Genomic DNA, 23,513 nt, shown 5'->3' with positions numbered 1-23,513 from the left:
CTAAATAGTCCAGTCATAGTTGTTGCCGATGTTTGTCGCTTTGATTCAAATTGTATTTTGTGACTCGACTAAGAATATATTCATGTTACAGGGAACAGTCAATGCACTTCTAATGCCATATACATATAATTTAGAATGAACCTCTTTGGGGCGATGCTATGCATAGCAGGTACATCTAGCTTAAAGACTAGCGTCTAAGGGTATGGTTTATTAACTCCCTCAGTTGGGGAGGGGGTTGGTGGGTTTGTGGTAGGGTCAGGGTATTAGCTCACCAGATGGTTACTATTTTATACTTTCATCATTTCATTTAGTTTCTATCTTATTCCCTCTTTCTTATTATCTTTAAAGATGTCAGCACCTAATAACTATACATTTATGACACTTAACATTAGGGTACTGTAATGAATACTCAGGGAGAAAAGGTGTAGATTCACGCGCAGAGCGGCAGGTGTGTATTACGCCTTTACAGAAGACAGGAATTGTGGTCACAGGCAGGCAATGGTCATACACAGGTAGGCAAACAGGCAGGTGAAACAAAACTAGGACTGAAGGCTGTAACTGGTTCTCACAAACGAGCTAGGAAAAGTCTTAGTAACTAGTGGTTCTGGTGAAAAATGTCCTTTAAGTATCTCCACAATCCCCATACGTCTTATTACCTGTTCTGTCTGGCTGTAGCAGGCTGCCTAGTAAATTAAATGTCTTTGGCCCCATTACACTAAAACATGGAGGCACAATGTTGTCCTCATCCATGTCATTTACAAGAACAAAATATTCAAACCGTTCTGTATATGAGCTCCACTGTTCAATACTTTTATCAAACTGTCCAATGTTTCCATCAATTCCAATAATTGTTCATTTCTCAATAAGCTCCTGATTGTCACTCACTTCAATATTGTCCTCAACCAAAGCAATATTTTCCTCTGTCACGTGATCTTCATTCACTTCACTCACTGACGTTTCCTCCTAAGTTCGCTCATTTAGCAGATTTAATTAAAAGGTTTGTCTTCACAGTTGAATAAATGTCCTTTGCTTTAATCACTTCCTCCTTTTTAATCACGTTGTTTTCCAACTCCGATGTCCGTCTCCAGTCCTTTTCTGCTGTCCATGACGATGTTAACTCCAGAGGTGGAAAAAGTACCCAATTATCATACTTGAGTAAAAGTGAAGATACCTTAATAGAAAATGACTCAACTAAAAGTGAAAGTCACCCAGTAAAATACTACTTGAGTAAACGTCTAAAAGTATTTGGTTTTAAATATACTTAAGTATCAAAGTAAATGTAATTGCTAAAATATACTAAAGTATCAAAAGTAAAAGTACAAGTATAAATCATTTCAAATTCCTTACATAAAGCAAACCAGACAATTTTCTTGTTTTTAAAATGTACGTTCAGCCAGAGGCAAACTCCAACACTCAGACAATTTACAAACAAAGCATTTGTGTTTAGTGAGTCTGCCAGATCAGAGGCAGTAGGGATGTTCTCTTGATAAGGGTGTGAATTGGACCATTTCCTGTCCTGCTAAGCGTTCAAAATGTAACGAGTACTTTTGGGTGTCAGGGAAAATGTATGGAGTAAAAAGTATATTATTTTCTTTAGGAATGTAGTGAAGTAAAAGTAAAAGTAGTCAAAAACATAAATAGTAAAGTCAAGTACAGATACCCCAAAAAACTACTTAAGTAGTACTTTAAAGTATTTTTACTTAAGTACTTTACACCACTGGTAACGCTCTTTCTTAGCTAGCTCGACTATGCACTTGCCTCTGCTAGCAATACACTGTGCTAACATTAGCCTAGACTGGACCACAGAAAATAACAGTTTTAAACAGTTGTAAAAACCCACTTCTTCCAGACAGAATAGCTCCTTAATCAGACTTAATCATCACCAATCTTTTGTTATGTCTCGTTGGATTCATAACCACGTCTGTATAACAATTCAATAATGATGAGTTGTGTGTGTGTGTGTGTGTGTGTGTCCAGTGTGTTTGAGTGTGTGTGTCCAGTGTGTGTGTGTGTGTTTGTGTGTGTCCAGTGTGTGTGTGTGTCCTGTGTGTGTGTGTGTCAGGTGTGTGTGTGTGTCCAGTGTGTGTGTCCAGTGTGTGTGTGTGTCCAGTGTGTGTGTCCAGTGTGTGTGTGTGTGTCCAGTGTGTCCAGTGTGTCCAGTGTGTGTGTCCTGTGTATGTGTGTCCAGTGTTTGTGTGTTCAGTGTGTGTGTGTTCCCAGTGTGTGTGTGTGTGTGTGTGTGTTATGTTTGACACAGGGACACTGAGGAACCCCAAAGGTCAAAGGGGTCATCCCAAACCCTAAACCCTGGATAGAGGGGCTCAGTGAATGTGGAGTGGAATGTGTTCAGGTGGGTCAGTGTGTCAGAGGAGACTCTGTAGAAGGACAGAGTGCCGGCTGGCCAGTCCAGATACACTCCTACTCTGTGGGAGCTGGAGGAGGGGACGTCTATGGTAGTGGACTTATTATTGTGACAGGCAGAGTAACTGTTGTCAGAGCAGAACAGACTCCAGGACTTGTCATTGTCTCCAAGACAACAGTCATCAAGCCTTCCTCTTCTGCTGATTCCTTTATATGTCACTCCTATATCAGCCCTTCTCCCACTCCAGTCTACCTCCCAGTAACAGCACCCAGTCAGACCCTCTCTACACAGCACCTGTGGCCAGTCCTCAAATCTCTCTGGGTGATCAGGATACGGCTGCTCCTCCATCCTCCATGTCACCTTTCTGTTCTCCTCAGACAGAGAGAGGAATCTGTTTACTGTGTTTAGGTCCAGTGTGAGATCACAGACATCTGATGGATGAAACCAGACACAATATTAGAAATCATCATCATCCTGAACACACAAACACACAAACACACACACATCCTGAACACACACACACACATGTCCTGAAAACACACACACACACACACACACACTGGATACACACTCACACTCACACCTATATGCATGAACACACACACATCCTGAACACACACACACACACATCATGAACACACACACACACTAGACACACACACACACACCCGGAACACACACACACACCTGTATGCATGCAAGCATACACACACACACACACACATTGTCAAAGCAACTCTTTGTAAACTTTGGTGTCCCTGATTTGTGCTTCTGTAGAACTACAGCTGATATTTAATATGACCAAGTAAGTAATGATGGTGGTCTTTGACTTTGACTTCACTTGAATTAAGACTTATTCTTAGTCATATTCTTCACAGCAGTCAACACTCACATTTTCTAAGTCCAGGTTTCATTGTGTTCTCTCCACCATGTTCCACACTGTAGCGGTAAGCAGAAGAACAGACAGTCATTGAGGGATACACGTGAACTCACACACACACACACACACACACACACACACACACACACACACACACACACACACACACACACACACACACACACACACACACACACACACACACACACACACACACTCACACACACACACACACACACACACACAATGGACACACACACACAAACAGCCAGCACATAACTTTGTCCAAGTGTGTGTGTGTCCACTGTGTGTGTGTGTGTCCAGCGTGTGTGTGTCTGTGTGTCATTGAGTGATACACATGCACACACACACACACATTAGACACACACACACACACACACAAACAGTCAGCATATAACTTTGTGTGTGTCCAGTGTGTGTGTGTGTGTGTCCAGTGTGTGTGTGTGTCCAGTGTGTGTGTGTGTGTGTGTGTCCAGTGTGTGTGTGTGTCCAGCATACGTGTCTGTGTGTGTGTGTGTGTGTGTGTGTCTAGTGTGTGTGTGTGTGTCTAGTGTGTGTGTCCAGTTTGCCTTGTGTGTGTGTCCAGTGTGTGTGTGTCCAGTGTGTGTGTACAATGTGTGTGTGTCCAGTGTGTTTGTGTGTGTGTCCAGCATGTGTGTGGGTCCAGTGTGTATCTGTGTGTCCAGTTTGTGTGTGTGTATGTGTGTGTGTGTCCAGTGTGTGTGTATCCATTGTGTGTGTCCAGAGTGTGTTTGTTCGTGTCCAGTGTGTGTGTGTGTATCCAGTGTGTGTGTTTGTGTGTGTGTGTGTCCAGTGTGTGTGTTTGTGTCCAGTGTGTTTGTCCAGTGTGTGTGTGTGTGTGTCCAGTGTCTGTGTGTCAAGTGTGTGTGTGTGTGTGTGTGTGTGTGTGTGTGTGTGTGTGTGTGTGTGTGTCCAGTGTGTGTGTGTGTGTCCAGTGTGTGTGTGTGTGTCCAGTGTGTGTGTGTGTGTCCAGTGTGTGTGTGTGTGTGTGTATCCAGTGTGTGTGTGTGTGTGTGTGTGTGTGTGTGTGTGTGTGTCCAGTGTGTGTGTGTGTGTGTGTGTCCAGTGTGTGTGTGTGTGTGTGTGTGTGTGTGTGTGTGTGTGTCCAGTGTGTGTGTGTGTGTCCAGTGTGTGTGTGTGTCCAGTAAACACACACACACACACACTGGAATCACACACACACACACACACACACAAACACACACACTGGACACACACACACACAGTCTTTATATAACTTAGTCCAAGTGGTGGTCAGAATGTTTGTCTTAACTAGCCTGATAACTCCAACATGTCTGATATGAACATTGACATAAACCCTCTACATACTTGAGTTTCTCCAGTCTGCAGTGTGGATCCTCCAGTCCAGCAGAGAGCAGTCTGACTCCTGAGTCTCCTGGGTGATTGTAGCTCAGGTCCAGCTCTCTCAGGTGTGAGGGGTTTGACTTCAGAGCTGAGACCAGAGAAGCACAGCCTTCCTCTGTGACTAGACAGCCTGACAGCCTGCAAAGAGTCAAATCATATTAAAATCACACTGCTATTCTTTGGTGGTCCAAATAGTGGCAGTATATTTTTTCAACATATTCAGATATATCAGTGTCCTGAAACCTGCCATATCTATTCATAAATGAATGTTTCATTATTAGAAATGACAAAGTATTGCCTGTAGATAGAAAAATATATAGTACGAATATTTGAGTTGACTGACCAGACCAGTTTAAAAAGCAGTATCAGTCAAAAGACAGACAGTGAGGTATCAGATTTAGATTGTATTGAGTATACAGTCCACACCATATCTATTTTGACAGTGAACCTAACCTTTTAAATTTGGCTCTATACTCCAGCATTTTGGATTTGTGATCAAATGTTTCATATGAGGTGACAGTATATAATGTCACCTTTTATTTGAGGGTATTTTAATACATATCTGTTTCACCATTTAGAAATGAAAGCACTTTATGTATCTAGTCCCCCATTTGAAGAAGTCAAACGTATTCTGACCATTTGACTTATAGTGTATTAAAGTAGTCAAAAGTTGAGTATTTGGTTGTAAACTCGTTGGTTGCATTTGCAGTTTGTTTTGGTTGTGTTTTGGGTTATGTTTTGCCCAATAGTAACTGAATGGTGGATGATGACTGGAGTAATTTTCTGTCTAAGTGAGTAGATAACAGGTTTCTAAACACTAATAAATTAATCCTGATGATGCCATGATTAATACAAATCATAAATCAATCATGAATAATAATGAGTGAGAAAGTTACAGAGGCTACAACAAAACATGCTAACCTCTCACCATTACCAATAACAGAGGGGATATGAACTTTGTTCCTCTGTAACTTTCTCATTCATCATCATTCACCATTCATTCATGATTATTCATAATCATGGTAGCATCCACATGAATGTAGAAGTTCAGAAACATCTTCTATTCTTACTGACAATACAAGTGAAGTGACTCCAAAATGACAGGACATTATTCACCATTCAGTTTCTATTGGAAAAAACATAATCCAAAACACAACCAAGACAAACTGCAAATGTATTCAACACGTTTGTAGAATCACAAGTTTGATGTAATCACTGCAGGTAAGGAATATGGGACCAAATACTAAACTTATGAATACTTTAATACAATATAAGTGAATATGTCCAAATTATTACGACTTTTTCAAATGGGAGAACTAGACACATAAAGTGCTTTCCTATCTAAACTGTAAAACAGCTATGTAAGAAGACATTCTGTACTGTCGCCTAATATGAAACATTATATCTCAAATCCAAATTGCTGGAGCATAGCACCAAATGTAAAACAGTAAGCTTCACTGTCCAAACACATATGGTGTGGACTATGTGTGCCTGGTAAACACATGTGGATCTGGTGAACAGTTATCACTTGTTGACCAACTACAGGAATACTGACCTCAGAGTCTCCAGTTTACAGTGGGGATTCCCCAGTCCAGCAGAGAGCAGCTTCACTCCTGAATCCTTCAGGTCATTGTTACTCAGGTCCAGCTCTCTCAGGTGTGAGGGGTTTGACTTCAGAGCTGAGACGAGAGAAGCACAGCCTTCCTCTGTGACTCCACAGCCTGACAGTCTGACAGAGAGATCATCATGATTTCACAAACACACTGTTAATTTAACACCAGTAGTGTAGAAGGACATTGGCAGATGCATTTGATTTATTCTCTTAAACAACATATAGATTCATCTTCCGTCTCCTAGAATTGTATGGTCATATTGTTATACTAATATGAACATCAATGCATTGATTCAGTAAGTTTTTCAATGTAATATTATATATTATATACATATTATAATACATATATTTCTCTAAACTTCATATTTATTCCTGATGATTAGTTCTTATATGTCATTTGATGTACTCACAGAGCAGCTCTGGAGGCTTTGACCACTGGCAGCAGCCTCAGAAGACCTTCCTCTGATCTGGAGTATTTCTTCAGGTCAAACACATCCAGCTCCTTTTCTGAAGTCAGCAACACAAAGACCAGAGCTGACCACTGTGCAGGTGACAGTTCTTCTTCTGAGAGACTTCCTGATCTCAGGTAGCTTTGGATCTCCTCCACTACAGAATGGTCATTCAGTTCATTCAGACAGTGGAACAGATTGATGCACCTCTCTGGAGAGGGATTCTCCCTGATCTTCTCCTTGATGTACTTGACTGTTTCTTCATGGCTCTGTGAGCTGCTTCTTGTCTTTGTCAGTAGACCTCGTAAGTGCTTCTGATTGGACTCCAGTGAGAGGCCCAGAAGGAAGCGGAGGAAAAGGTCCAGGTTTCCTGTCTCACTTTGTAAGGCTTTATCCACAGCACTCTTGTAGAAGGTAACTTTACGCTTCTGTCTGAACCTCACAAAAAAGTGGCTGGATGTTGATTGAGATTCATCCATTAGATTCTCATTGTTGTTGATGAATGAGAGGAACACATATACAGCAGCCAGAAACTCCTGAATGCTCAGATGCACGAAGCAGTACACCTTGTCCTGGTACAGCCCACATTCCTCTTTAAAGAGCTGTGTGCACAATCCTGAGTACACTGAGGCATCATTTACATCAATGCCAGCCTCTTTCAGGTCTTCTTCATAGAAAATCAGATTGCCATTCACAAGCTGTTGAAAAGCCAGTTTTCCCAGTGACAGAATGCTCTCTTTATTCCAGTGTGGACATGTCTGTTCTTTCCCAAGATACTTTTCATTCTTCTGTTTGGTATGAAACACCACAAGGTGTGTGTACATCTCAGTCAGAGTCTTGGGCATCTCTTCTCTCTTATGTTTCAGCATGTGTTCAAGGACTATTGCAGAAATCCAACAGAAGACTGGAATGTGGCACATGATGTGGAGGCTCCTTGATGTCTTTATGTGTGAGATGATTCTGCTGGCCAGGTCCTCATCACTGAATCTCTTCCTGAAGTACTCCTCCTTCTGTGGGTCATTGAACCCTCGTACCTCTGTCACCTGGTCAACACACCCTGAAGGGATCTGATTGGCTGCTGCAGGTCTGGTAGTTATCCAGAGGAGAGCAGAGGGAAGCAGATTTCCCTTGATGAGATTTGTCAGCAGAACATCCACTGAGGTTGACTTTGTGACGTCACAACAGATCTTGTTCTTCTGGAAGTCTAGGGGCAGTCGACACTCATCCAGACCATCAAAGACGAACAGGACTTTGTACTTGTCGTAGTTGGAGATCCTTGATTCTTTGGTTTCGATTGAGAAGTGATTGAGAAGTTCAATCAAAGTGAGTTTTTCCTTTTTCATCAAATTCAGCTCCCGAAAAGGGAATGAAAATACAAATTGGACATTCTGATTTGCTTTTCCTTCAGCCCAGTCCAGAATGAACTTCTGCACAGAGACTGTTTTTCCAATGCCGGCGACTCCCTTTGTCAGCACAGTTCTGATAAGTTTGTGTTGTCCAGTTAAGGGTCTGAAGATGTCGTTACATTTGATTGCAGTCTCTGGTCTTGCTTGTTTCCTGGTTGTTGTCTCAATCTGTCTCAGCTCATGTTCATTATTGACCTCTCCTGTTCCCCCCTCTGTGATGTAAAGCTCTGTATAGATCTTATTGAGAAGTGTTGGGTTTCCTTGTTTAGCGATCCCCTCAAATACACATTGAAACTTCTTCTTTAGATTAGATTTGAGTTCACGTTGGCAAATCACAGCAAGCTCATCTGAAAGAAGAAATAACACAGAGGATATTAATATTACGTCTGTTTTAAAGCCTACAGTATTGTAAGGATGTTTTCTAAAGTTTAAATTGCAATCATTTATTCTCTTAACTGTTTTCATAATGCATTACAGACTGGTGTGACTGATTTATATCATTATTGATGGTATTATTAATGTTCTCTCTCTCTCTCTCTCTCTCTCTCTCTCTCTCTCTCTCTCTCTCTCTCTCTCTCTCTCTCTCTCTCTCTCTCTCTCTCTCTCTCTCTCGCTCTCTCTCTCTCTAAATTAATCACCACAACACATCCCTGCTGCTACTTGATGAGGTCACTAGGTGTTGTGTTAAGGCTGCTACAATATCATTGAGTTACACAGCTACTTTAGCTGTACTTTAGCTACAGCTTTTAAATGTTTGTTATAAAACAGCATTCAACATGAGGCAGACAGCTCTTACTTTTCTCCAATGTGTCAGCAAGCTCCTTCTGGTTCATTTTCCTCAGGACGTGCAGTGTGATCTTCAAAGCCCCCTCTCTGGCAATGCTCTCCTGCTTCTCATCTTCAGCGTCCACCACTTCGTTATCCTGCTTCTGACTCTCAAAGCCTTCTGGGAGTTCTGGACTAAGAATCCTCTTGAACATCTTCAGCTCGTTCTTCACAAATGTCATAATATTCTGTTCAAGCAACTGAAATAAATCAAGTAAATATGTTATGCAATAGAAAAAATGCTTTCTCATTAACACATGAATGAATGATTGACAGATCAACTTTACTTGAGGTAAACAAAAACAAATGTACATAACAGGACCACATACACTGAATATGGAGGCCAGGTCTGTTTGATGACTCTGGGAAGACTGACCACTGAGAATCTCTGACTCTGATCTCTCCTGTTGGTTTCTGTGGACAAAACATCAGATTACATATCCTCATCCAGGGAGTACACACACACACACACACACAAACACACACACACACACACACACACAGGGAGGGAATGTTGTGTTAGTTTAATATTGTTTCAGGACTATGAAAATGGAAAAATAGGTTTAGCCTATGGATTATGAAAACAACAAAAATAAATGGTAAAATGGGAGAGGAGAAATGACTAGAGACAGTGTTGTTTAACTCACTGACCATGACCCATGAGTTCTTCTTACCTTTGTTCACTAGAAAAGTCTCCCTCTCTAAACATTATAGGACGACTCATAGACTTGTCACTCTTCATGGACACACAGCTGGGTACAGGGGAGGCTGGTCTCTCCTGCTTGATTGGGCTTAAACACAACAGAGACAAACATTACGTCTCTCATCTACTCTGAGCTCAGATGGGGAAACAAGAGTTTCATTCCAAAACGCTATATATCCATTTTCAGAAATGTTGGTAAATTAGCTTTTATAGTTTAAAGAAATTATGAAAGAGATTGGTGTGTTTTTTCACTAGCTAATCATGGCATGGGGTTGTTCAATGACAGACATGTGTTTGTTTAAAATCTATCACTTGATGGTTTCATTTCAGAGAGACCAAGAATCATGTTTTTTGCTAAATACTACATATCTGCCTCACTCGCAGAGAAATAAGTAGCACTGCTAGATTTTACACAGTAATAATAATCAAAAAGAACGCTCGATCGAGGTGTTACTTTGGCAGATAATGTCACCCATCTAAATACATCGTTTTTTATTTATTTTTTATAATTAACTCTTCCGAGTCGGCGAACGCTTCGGCGCGTTCAAATCGCGGGCCGGCTTTAGGACCGCGCAGCATCCAAACCAAGTGACGCAGAGGGCTGCCGTCGATTTCATGCAGAAATGGAGACCCGAAGCTACGTTTTGAGTGTTTGTTTCATGTAAATACACCAACTAAAACCAAAGTTATGATAATTTCAATTCCATGAAAAAAGTGCGTCAAAATATGCGCTCTTTTATGAGCGCTTTGCATTTATTATAATAACTTTGTCGTCTTTTGTGATAAAAAGGAACGGAAAAAAACGTGTGCTTGTGCTAACCCGGTTCTTCAGGATGCACACGAGTATATAAACATTCATTCCCATGACAACTAGCCATTGCGAAAGAACGAACGAGAGGAATTAGTTCAGTTCATGAGTAGTTTTGGAGAGTTTTTCACGAGTTAGTAGCACCAGCCATGTTCCTGTGGCCATTGCCAATGTTGCAGAGGCCAAAGACAAAGCCACAGCAGGCCGCAGGGTTTGTCAACGCTGTAAACAAGTTGACAAGAAGAGGTTTGTCACACCATGGAAGTGCAAGGCCTGTGATGTGGCTCTCTGTGTCATTGTGGACAGGAACTGTTTTGAAGAGTGGCACAAATAGGGTAAAGGCCAGTGGCTATACCTACTTTTTTTGTAAATAGTTGTGTATTGCTTGTATATATCTCAAGAATACTTTTATATGTTCATATTTGCACTTTGTGGTTCAATTTGAAGCTTTTTTTTTCATTTTGGACAGAAACTGTTTTGAGGAGTGGCACAAAAAGGTTTAGGGTTAGAATAGAAGAAAAACGCCAGTGGTTATACCTACTTTTTATTGTAAATAGTTATTTATTGCTTGTATATATCACCAAAATACTTTTATATGTTCATATTTGCACCTTGTGGTTCAATTTGAAGCTTTTTAAATGCTTGGTTCACCATGTTTGAGGGTTTTACAATAAAAAAACCATCTTTTTTCTAAACGGACTTTGTGTTTTCTGTGTGTGTTTGGGTCCAGTGTGTTGAAATAGTATGTCAAAGTGAAAAACTTACTAACAGATCATATAGGTGAGGTTGTGCTGAAAAAAAAGATACCCAACATTGGTCTGGTAAACATTTCTTTATGTAGTATATCAGGGCAAAATTGAAGGTACCCAAAAACGGCCAAAAAAGCTCCAGACTCCGAAGAGTTAACTAAATGTATGTTGTTTTTGGTTTATGTCAGTTTCATTGTGCTATGCTATAAATTGTTATTTTATTGTTGTAAGTGGTAAAATGAACTAGAAAATGTCATATTTTGCAATTCTGAGTAATTACTACTTTAGTAAGGATATATACTTTATTCAGTACTACTGCAGTTACTAAATAATTCCAATAGATGGCAGCATAAGACCACGAATGACATTTCAGAAGGTTAGTTTAGTTTTCTCCCTGGATACACCACCACTCCCCCTCACAGGAAAACTCCTGCACACGCTTTTTACTGTCCCTTTCCACACTGCTAACGCAATAAGCCTGAACATTAATTTAGTCACCTCTGGTCGAGAAAAACGTATTTTCCTAGTACATTCATTGTCAGATTCATCAACCACCCGAGCCACTGCCTGTTCACCCCTCTTTCATCCAATAGCCATCACTAGCACATTAGAGGCTGCTGCTGCCTATTGACACTAGTCACTTTAAAAATGTTTGCATATCATGTACTACCCATCTCATATGTATATACTGTATTCTATAATATTCTTCTGTATCTTAGTCCATGCTGCTCTGTCATTGCTTCTCCATATATGTATATATTCTTAAATTCCATTCCTTACTTAGATTTGTGTGTATTAGGTATATGTTGTGAAATTGTTAGATATTACTTGTCAGATTCATCAACCAGCAGCGAGCACTCTGCCTTCTAGCACAAACGAGGGGCATGTTGAGGTACATTTGCTAACCGGGAGGGTTGCATGATGTAATTCATTGGTGGGCTGGAAGACGCACTCTTGTCTTATCTATTCCGAGGTTTTTTAATCGCAATATCAGATATTTAAAAATGCATGTATACTAGGGTTGAGGTTGGAGCATCTGACTAGTGATTATTTACCCGGGGTTCAACACTTGCTATAGTCACTATTTTGTTGCTCTTCCAAAAGCATCACAGGCCTAATAGGAGATATATAGCTAACTAAAGTAATGAGTGACCATTTTAGAAAATCATGGGACATATAGTATTTGGTTGCATAATATTTTATGTAAATCATATTGCTGCTTGTAGCCTATAACTGATGCTTCGTGGTCTTATGCTGCCATCTTTTGGAAATATTTAGCAATTAAAAGTTATTAATTAACGTACAGACATTGGTGAGGCAGCTGAGAAATAAAGTGTATTAGATCAGTCTCAAACCTGCCCCACGCCAATTGCTGGACTTTCACACAGAGGTTACTAGGTCACCCAATTCAAACCACATTTGAAAAATAAAACAAATGTGTCTTGCAATTATATATTTAATAAAATAACAACAAAATAATCAAAACGCTATTTAATAATATAATTGTATTTACTAAGATAATATTATTACTAAAATAGTTTCTAAAAGTGTTCTAGGCTACCCTACCCTAGAATTAGGGGTTAGGGTTACGGCTAAAATAGGTTATAAGTAGGGTAAGAGTTTCTGTATTGTCACGATCGTCAGGGAGAGACCAATGCGCAGCGTTGAAGGTGAACATATTATTTTAATTAATGATCACACGATCAAAACAACAGACGATAACGTGATGTCTACGGTTTAACACAAACCAAATGAGAACAAGAAAACACAAACACAAAGTGAAAGACAGACAGTTAAATATGGCTCCCAATCAGAGACAACCAGCTGACACTCGTTGCCTCTGATTGGGAGTCACTCAGGCCAACATAGAAATACAAACATAGAATTACACACCCTGGCTCAACATAACAGTGTCCCCAGAGCCAGGGCGTGACAGTACCCCCCCCCTAAAGGCGCGGACTCCGACCGCGCCAACTAAATACCACAGGGGAGGGACCGGGTGGGCACTCCGCCTTGGCGGCGGATCCGGCTCCGGGCCTGATCCCCACTCCCTCTCCAACCCCCCAAAGTACCCCTGGTCCGGTCTGGCCCCGCTGGCCGGAGCTGGACTGCACACTGATGGAGCGGATTGCTCTAGCTCCGGCGTAACGCATCTGACCGGTGCCGGACCAGGCACCAGTGGAACAGGCATGGGCCGTGCCGGACCGACGACGCACACCACTGGCTTGGTGTGGGGAGCAGGAGCGGACCGAGCCGGGCTGACGAAACGCACCACTGACTTGGTGCGGGGAGCAGGAGCGGGCCGGACCGGGCTGACGAAGCGCACCACTGACTTGGTGCGGGGAGCTTGGATGGGCCGGACTGGGCTGGCGACGCGCACCACAGACTTGGTGCGGAGAGCAGGAACGGGCCGGACAGGGCTGACGAAACGCACCACAGACTTGGTGCGGGGAGCAGGAATGGGCCGGACTGGGCTGGCGACGTGCACCACAGACTTGGTGCGGAGAGCAGGAACGGGCCGGACAGGGCTGACGAAACGCACCACAGACTTGGTGCGGGGAGCAGGAATGGGCCGGACTGGGCTGGCGACGCGCACCACAGACTTGGTGCGGAGAGCAGGACCGGGCCGGACAGGGCTGACGAAACGCACCACTGACTTGGTGCGGGGAGCAGGAATGGACCGGACCGTACTGGGGACACACACCACTGGCCCTACACCGGGATCTGGAACGGGCCGGACCGGACTGGCAACACACGCCAGTACCTCTCGCCGTGCCTCTACATCCTCCATCCCCTCTTCGACCAGTGGCCCCCGTAACCTGGCGGCCTCCTCTGGCAACCCGCTGGACCGCTCTATCGCGGCCTCCTGCTGGTCCGACGTCATGAGCCCCCCCCTAAAAATTTTCTGGGAGTCTCTCTTCCCCGTGGGCCAGGCCTCGATAATTCTCACCCAAATCTCGCTCTTCTGCTTCCAATCTCCGCCATTCAGCTCCTCATTCGGCTTGACCCAGTCGAAGCTCTGCCTCCACTGTTGCCAAGTCCACCCACTCTGCTCCTCACTAGGCTGCTTGGTCCAGTTCTGGTGGTTTCTTCTGTCACGATCGTCAGGGAGAGACCAATGCGCAGCGTTGAAGGTGAACATATTATTTTAATTAATGATCACACGATCAAAACAACAGACGATAACGTGATGTCTACGGTTTAACACAAACCAAATGAGAACAAGAAACCACAAACACAAAGTGAAAGACAGACAGTTAAATATGGCTCCCAATCAGAGACAACCAGCTGACACTCGTTGCCTCTGATTGGGAGTCACTCAGGCCAACATAGAAATACAAACATAGAATTACACACCCTGGCTCAACATAACAGTGTCCCCAGAGCCAGGGCGTGACATGTATAGCACTTTGTGACATCTGCTGGTGTAAAAAGGGCTTTATAAATAAATTTGATTGATTGTTAGGTTTAGGGTTTATAAGGCAAAAAACAGTATGGGTTTATGGCACTCTTGCTCCTCCTTGTGGCTGTATGTGGGTACTACATAACTCATTCATTACATTTACGTCATTAAGCAGACGCTCTTATCCAGAGCGACTTACAGTTAGTGAGTGCATACATTATTTATTTATTTTTTCATACTGGCCCACAGGTCTCCCGGTCGCGGCCGGCTACGACAACAAGGATCTCTAGTGGCACCTTAGACCACTGCACCACTCGGGAGACCTGATACTTCATGACACTTGCTAGGCTCATAATCTGAGGTAGCAACTGCGTCAGATCTACAAATCCATTAGCTAGACCACCCGATTAGACAACAATCACCCCATTATACCCATTTGGTTTGCAACTCAGTGAACCTGCGCAGCATTCGTAACCTTGTTAATAATAAGTTACCTGAGGTAAACCTACAGGATTAACGCTCACCAAGTAGCCGTAACCTTGTTAATAATCAGTTACCTGAGGTAAACCTACAGGGTTAACGCTCACCATGTAGCCATAACCTTGTTAATAATAAGTTACCTGAGGTAAACCTACAGGGTTAACGCTCACCAAGTAGCCGTGACCTTGTTAATAATAAGTTACCTGAGGTAAACCTACAGGGTTAACGCTCACCAAGTAGCCGTAACCTTGTTAATAATAAGTTACCTCTGAAGTAAACCTACAGGGTTAACGCTCACCAAGTAGCCGTAACCTTGTTAATAATAAGTTACCTGAGGTAAACCTACAGGGTTAACGCTCACCAAGTAGCAGTAACCTTGTTAATAATAAGTTACCTGAGGTAAACCTCCAGGGTTAACGCAGGCACGTCTCATTGATAACAATAGTGAAGCTGGCATTGTGACGCAGAACACTGGGCTGGGAATAGAACGTTCTGAAGGCGAGTCGGTGTCACTGAGCTCAATAGAACTAATAGGAGCTGGTAGGGTGAAAAATGCCCTAAAATAAGGCATGTTTTTTCGCTATTACTTCATAACCAGGGACAGAAGGTAATATTATGAAACTGGGCTCCATGGGGGATGCAATTAACTAATTTTATCAGAAATAAGCGTTGTAAAAAATGTCACTTGAGGCGCCCCGAAAATAATATTCAAAAGTTCAGTCCTTGGACACAGAGGGGTTAAACACTAAAGTTACCGTCCATCTAATGAAGAGAGGAGAACCGGACAGAGGGAGCGTAGGAAGCCAGCATCCGTCAACGAGAGAGGGAGAAGCCCTCCACGGTATTTAACAGGTGGAAGAAACAACCAGGGAGCTCCATCGGTCCACAAGAAATGCAGGCAGCCGGTGATGATGTAGTGGTAGCTAGGATAACTAGGATGCTGCTGGTAGAGTAGCTAGCTTAGCTAGCTGTACCGACTGGCTTGGCTAGCTAGCAGGTCATTCGTCTGTCCCTCGAGGATGATGACGAATCCGGTGAACCACACAATTAAACAAGAATAGCGAGTGAAAAGGATCTGGCTACACTCATACTGTCACTGACCATTATGCAAAAAAGCAAATTGAACAATAAACTTCGGTGTCTCACAACTGTAACGACCTCCGTCGTTGTTCCCCAAGATCACCTCAGACCACTCTGCGCGTAACTGGACAATAAGCTTGACGCCAAACCGTACGTGGACGCGGACAGTTCTGTACGGGGACGCGGACAGTTCCAGAACGCGGACATAAGGAATGCCACACAATAAACTAAACCCAGTCTTTACAGTGGCTTACATTAGTAATATTAATTTTTTTAATTATGTAAAACAAAAAACAAAAAAAAATGTAAACAATATTTTGAGATCTGGGCCCATATCCACAAAGCGTCTCAGAGTAGAAAATTGGTCCTCTCTCTCCCCAGATAGACTCATTTTAGACCACTAACCCCTAAACAGAGATACAGCATGTTGGTTGTGGTTAACACAGTGACAACTCATTCTTGAATGTACATCTGCCTCACTCTCAGAGAAATAAGTAGTACTGCTAGGTTTTACACAGTCAAATGTAACAAATAACTACATTTTTATTAAAGAACTGTACACATGACACATTTGTGACATCAATATACATTTTCTTTTTTTTAAATACATCCAGTAATATGAGATCTGTATGTAAAAAATGTACCTTTGAATTTAGCAGATGTTTTTGTCCAGGGCCTGGTATCCCAAAAGCATCTTAAGGCTAAGTTAATCGTTAGAACCTTCGTAGGAGCATTGTTAAATCTCTGAGCTGTTTCCCAAAACCATCATTATTAACGTTGCACTTGAAAACGCTCATATTCTAACACCTGCCTCAGACCACTTGTAGAACAGCCAAGTGCGTCGTTAGATGCTTGTTTGCCCTCCCGCGTCACTTTATGCACAGAAGATCTCCGCTAAACATAGAATCACATGGTTTTTCCGTCTCTCTGTGACCGCGGATAAATTCAGAACAAAGTTGACTACAAATACAAAGTTGCAAATGTCTTTGCAATTGATGCAAACAAGCGACGTATAAAATGATGCTTCAAATGAAAACCGAGATAACTGCATTAAAATATAAACAGTAGGCTATAGGCCTATTTCAATCAAATTGAAATAAATTTCATGATCAATCAATTGAGTTCTATTTTGCTACTTGTAGACTACGGTCTGTAATCTGTCTCAATATATTTCATGATGTGTAGCCTAACATGTGAACAATGATGTGCCAAATCTGTGATTTAGAATAAGCCGCCTCAATATTTGCAGCCGTAGGTGGTAATATCTCTCTAGGAGCTGATCTGTCATCAGTATTGTGAACTAATTATAATGTTAAGGAAAGATTTGAATGGAGAAAACTGATCCAAGAGCAGCGCCATTGAGTTCTATTTTGCTACTCTATTGTGACACGGCAATCAGGATATAGATTACATCTCCTCATCCAGGGAGTGCACACACACACACACACACACACACACACACACACACACACACACACACACACACACACACACACACACACACACACACACACACACACACACACACAGGGAGGGAATGTTGTGTTTGTTTAATATTGTTTCAGGACTATGAAAATGGAAAAAAGGTTTAGCCTATGGATTATGAAAACAACAAAAATAAATGGTAAAATGGGAGATGAGAAATGACCAGAGACAGTGTTGTTTAACTCACTGACCATGACCCATGAGTTCTTCTTACCTTTGTTCAGTAAAAAAGTCTCCCTCTCTAAAGTTTATAGGTTTACCCATAGACCGGTCACTCTTCATGGACACACAGCTGGGTACAGGGGAGGCTGGTCTCTCCTGCTTGATTGGACTTCAACACAACAGAGACAAACATTACATCTCTCATCTACTCTGAGCTCAGATGGGGAAACATAAGAAGAGTTTCATTCTAAAACGCTATATATCCATTTTCAGAAATGTACAGGGGAGGCAACAACAATCAACCCATTATATCCATTTGGTTTGTAACTCAGTGAACCTGCGCAGCATTCGCTCAATTTGATGCCTACGAACGAAGACTTCGATGCATATCAAATTATCAAATTACACAGCAGCCTTTTAGAAACAACAAGTCCTCAAAGAAAAGGTTATTTTCTTATTTAAAAAATGTATTCTGGCTGTTTAAATCTGCCACATCTTGAAAAAGAGGACAGGGACATGCGTTTTGTTTAGATTGTACACTTTTTTCTTAAAACAAATATGTTTAACCATGACCAGAAAATGTTTAACGTTTGATGGCTATCCGCCAGACAACACCTCTTAGACTGTGGCTCACCACAACATGTACTCAGCTTAACATTGAGCGCGCTCACCAAGTAACCGTAACCGTGTTAATAATAAGTTACCTGAGGTAAACCTACAGGGTTAACGCTCACCAAGTAGCTGTAACCTTGTTAATAATACGTTACCTGAGGTAAACCTACAGGGTTAACGCTCACCAAGTAGCCATAACCTTGTTAATAATAAGTTACCTGAGGTAAACCTACAGGGTTAACGCTCACCAAGTAGCCGTAACCTTGTTAATAATAAGTTACCTGAGGTAACCCTACAGGGTTAACGCTCACCAAGTAGCCGTAACCTTGTTAATAATAAGTTACCTGAGGTAAACCTACAGGGTTAACGCTCATCAAGTAGCTGTAACCTTGGTAATAATAAGTTACCTGAGGTAAACCTACAGGGTTAACGCTCACCAAGTAGCTGTAACCTTGGTAATAATAAGTTACCTGAGGTAAACCTACAGGGTTAACGCTCACCAAGTAGCCTTGACCTTGTTAATAATAAGTTACCTGAGGTAAACCTACAGTAGAACTAATAGGAGCTGGCAGGGTGAAAAATGACCAAACATAAGGCCTGTTTTTTTCGCGATTACTTCATAACCAGGGACAGAAGGTAATATTATGAAACTGGGCTCCATGGCGGATGCAATGAACTAATTTTATCAGAAATAAACGTTGTAAAAAATGTAACTTGAGGCGCCCCGAAAATAATATTCAAAAATTTCAGTCCTTGGACACAGAGGGGTTAAACACAAAAGTTACCGTCCATCTAGTGAAGAGAGGAGAACCGGACAGAGGGATGGTAGGTAGCCAGCATCCGTCAACGAGAGAGGGAGAAGCCCTCCACCGTATTTAACAGGTGGAAGAAACAACCAGGGAGCTCCATCGGTCCACAAGAAAAGCAGGCAGCCGGTGATGATGTAGTGGTAGCTAGGATAACTAGGATGCTGCTGGTAAAGAGTAGCTAGCTTAGCTAGCTGTACCGACTAGCTTGGATAGCTAGCAGGTCGTTCGTCTGTCCCTCGAGGATGATGACGAACCCGTTGAACCACACAATTAAACAAGACTAGCGAGTGAAAAGGATCTGGCTACACTCATACTGTCACTGACCATTAAGCAAAAAAGCAAATTGAACAATAAACTTCGGCATCTCAACACTGTAACGAACTCCGTCGTTATTCCCCAAGATCACCTCAGCCCACTCTGCGCGTAACTGGACAATATGCTTGGCGCCAAACCGTACGTGGACGCGGACAGTTCTGTACGGGGACGCGGGCAGTTCCAGAACGCGGACATGAGCAGAGCCACACAATAAACAGTGGCTTACATTAGTAATATTCATTTTTTATTATGTAAAACAAAATTATTCGTTTTTTAAAACAATGTTTTGAGATCTGGGCCCATATTCAAAAAGCGTCTCAGAGTAGAAAATGTGTCGTATAAGTGCTGAGAATAAAGCCATTTTAGTCCTACTCTTATGGGTATAAATTAAAGCTATGCATGAAGCCTCTTTATTCATAAGTGTCCCACCTAGTTGGCAGATATTTAGGACACCTCATGAGCTGTCCTAACCAGTTAAGAGGTACCAGCAGGTGTCTTGATAATAGAAACATGCAGCGAGTCAGTGGTTCCTGTGCAACATGTAATTGCTTTGGAGCAGTGGTGACCTGTCATTCAGGGCAGAGCCCCACCTGTTTAGCAGATTCTCTTACCCAGAGCGATTTACAGTAAGTGCATTCATCTTAAGATAGCTAGGTGAGACAACCAGATAATACAGTCAAATATACAGGATACGAACATTCAATTTCAGCTAAACAATGGATATATAGCGTTTTGCAATAAAAATAATAATAATGATATACATCTAAAATCTATTAATTAAACATCTGAGAACAGTAATATTGAAGGTACCCATAAGCAACCATTTCTGATTAAAAAACACGTGAAAAATTATGGAAATAGCATTTAGGAAATCAATTCTTAATAATTCTTAAACAAAATTGTCATCTCACCTCTTAGCTTTGGTGTCATGTTCCCCAGAGAGACTCATTTTAGAGACAGGGCCCCCCTCCTCTCTCTCCCCAGAGAGACTCATTTTAGAGGCAGGGCCCCCCTCCTCTCTCTCCCCAGAGAGACTCATTTTAGACCACTGACCCCTAAACAGAGATCCAACATGTTGGTTGTAGTTAACACAGTAATTCTTGAATGTAAATTGTTATAATTTATTAATTATCTCTTATAAAACATTTACTAACAGACATATCGAAACAGTCAGGCTATTTAATGCAATCACATGAACATCTGGTTGTGACATCTCTTCTCCATGTTAACTGTCAATAATAATAATAAGTCACTGTTTGTTAAGGTAGTTATAGACAGTGCAGCAACACAAGGTCATGTCTCACACTTATTTGTATTCATTAAAAGTCAGCCATTTATTATCTTTAAATCTGTTATTTTCTAAACGTATCTGAGAATGTAGACAGAAGGGCTAAAACGGGCTTGATTGATCTGGGGGGGATCAGTGATCTATACAGAAAGGTTTTTTGCAACAATTAAGAGATGTTTTATTATTTAAAGTAGGCTAGGTTATAATGTATAACAGTAATTTTTTGTGTAAAGCAGATCAAGGTCTATACCTCAGCCAGTGGTGACCCGTCATTCAGGGCAGGTGGCCTTTCCTGTTTTGCATGTTATTGTGGCATTAATACATGTCACATATCAGTTTGCTAACAATGTAAAAAAAAAATATATATCATTGAGTTAATAAAGCAGCATACAAACATGGTCTCTTTTTTGTTTTCTTGAGTAAGGCAGCTCCAAAATGCAGGTGTTTCAGCCTAGCTCAGTGCTTTCTGTGGTGGTGGGGCAAGCCAGAAGAAAATACGGAGCGTTGCTTCGTGATTGGCTCAGTGTTCTGTCACTCATGGGGACACTACGTAACCGCCAAGTCTAAGGGTAGAGCTAGAAAATTCAAGCCCCTTGGGTACTGCCATAGAGTTACATTAGAAGTGCCCATCCAAGAAGGTCATTGGCCAACAGATAAAATGACGTCAAATCACATTATATCTACAGTAGCTTTGATTGGACTGATCATGTCAACATCATACTTTCAAAATCTTAGCCAGCAGTCATCATCACGAATCAGGTCGACAATCTACAGGCAAATCCTTTTTAATCCTTGTCATATGAAGAGAAATAATGAAGAGAAATGATAGGACAGCTGTTGGGACTCTGCTGTTGGGACTCTGTTGTTGGGACTCTGCTGTTGGGACTCTGCTGTTGGGACTCTGCTGTTGGGACTCTGCTGTCGGGACTCTGCTGTCGGGACTCTGCTGTCGGGACTCTGCTGTCGGGACTCTGCTGTCGGGACTCTGCTGTTGGGACTCTGCTTTATGTAGGCCCTACCAGTTTGTGGGCACCGTTTCTCACCGTTATAGTGCAATGAATGTATTGTTTAGTGTTGTGTTGTGGAGTGGCTTTGCTGGCATGCATCCCCCTTTATTTATGTTTTGCCCCACCAAGATTGACATGCTAAAATCACCACTGACCTCAGCTATAGCCTAGATGACCAGCCTAAACCTGTTCAGATCAGTTCCCATAACGTTATAACAGTAACAGTAGCAGGAGCCTAGTCCTGATAGAGATGGAGGTCTATACCTCAGCTATAGCCTACATATCCTAGATGACCAGCCTAAACCTGTTCAGATCAGTTCTGTATTCCCACTGTACTGTATATCTGTATACCAACTGTATTCCCACTGTACTGTATATCTTTATACCAACTGTATTCCCACTGTACTGTATATCTGTATACCAACTGTATTCCCACTGTACTGTATATCTGTATACCAACTGTATTCCCACTGTACTGTATATCTGTATATCAACTGTATTCCCACTATACTGTATATCTGTACACCAACTGTATTCCCACTGTACTGTATATCTGTATATCCACTCTTCATTATCTTATAGCTCTATGCTCACTCTTCCTAGTTGTGTATAATGTTGTACAGACATTTGTGTAAACTCTTCTGTCTGTATTCTGTCTCTAAATGTTGTCTGTCACTAGCACCATGTAAAATTATGTGTACAGATGTAGGATCTTAATTTGATCACCCCCCCCCCCCCCCCCCCCCCCACTGCAGAATAACTTTCTCGCAATGCAGGAAATGTAAAACTTGTAGTGTATTTGAGGTTTTAAAAGGCTTATGAAGTTTGAAATTTCCAGTTAGAAATGCCAGACTTGAGTTTCGCTTAATAAAAATGTATCAACCGCTACAAAAATGTCCATTAATTATAATTCACATAATAATTCACATTTCCTGTTGCTGCAGGAATATTTTCCTGCTGTAGAAAACTGGCTCAAATTAAGATCCTACATATGTATGTGCAAATGTACTTGGCGAATAAAGGTGATTCTGCAAAGGTTGAGTCTTGAATATTGACATATTGAATTTGACTTGCCCATGTTCAGTTAGCTCCATTTTGTATGATTAAACTAACACAAACCTGTCTCAGTAGAAGTAGACTGTTAGGTCTGAGTGTTTTACTTCCATTCACTGTACTAAAATTATACCATACATTTAATTTCTCTACACACTTTACAATCATTCCTGGCAGGATTCTCACCTTGTAGCCTGAATTCACAACCAGAACATGTCAAGTCATTGAGATATCTACTGTTCTGCTGAGAGAGCACCTTCCTGATGACTAGCACTCTGTGTATTCTTATGGGTGAGGCCTGAGCTGGAATGTGAAGCTAACTGAAGCTAACTTTAGAAAACCAGTATATCTAGCTTGCATCATAGTCCACCCCTCAGGCTAAGTTCAGGTTTCAGCATCAGGCAGACATCAACAGCCGAGTTGTAGGCTACTACCTGGGTCGTATTCATTAGTTTACTCAGCAGCCAACAGTTTTAAAATGTTGCATAAACAGTTTACTCCAAGCGCTGTACAACGTGACCTAAACGGTTTCTGTTGCCAAATGTTTTACTACGATGGGCACTGATGAATACACACAACCTGTTTTGAGGAAGTGTAAGTTGTTGTTAGTCTTTCCAC

General features: G+C 41.8%; 1 protein-coding gene across 1 annotated transcript; it reads right to left on the bottom strand.

Annotated features, from left to right (window-relative positions):
- Window positions 1–2,184: 2,184 nt before the first annotated feature.
- LOC311115012 (NLR family CARD domain-containing protein 3-like) lies at window positions 2,185–20,592 on the bottom strand. Its single transcript, XM_084190231.1, has 9 exons — window positions 20,459–20,592; window positions 9,616–9,732; window positions 9,271–9,355; window positions 8,913–9,141; window positions 6,672–8,463; window positions 6,205–6,378; window positions 4,614–4,787; window positions 3,255–3,301; window positions 2,185–2,793 (listed from the first exon to the last, which is right to left on the bottom strand). Exons 1-9 carry the CDS (start codon window positions 20,584–20,586, stop codon window positions 2,243–2,245), a joined length of 3,297 nt encoding a protein of 1,098 aa, XP_084046357.1. The 5' UTR covers window positions 20,587–20,592; the 3' UTR covers window positions 2,185–2,242.
- Between the last annotated feature and the right edge of the window lie 2,921 nt (window positions 20,593–23,513).

The sequence above is a fragment of the Coregonus lavaretus genome, assembly GCF_964263955.1.
Source record: "Coregonus lavaretus genome assembly, contig: HAP1_SCAFFOLD_7976, whole genome shotgun sequence".
Taxonomy (NCBI): Eukaryota; Metazoa; Chordata; class Actinopteri; order Salmoniformes; family Salmonidae; genus Coregonus; species Coregonus lavaretus.
This window is presented reverse-complemented; position numbering and strand designations above follow the sequence as displayed.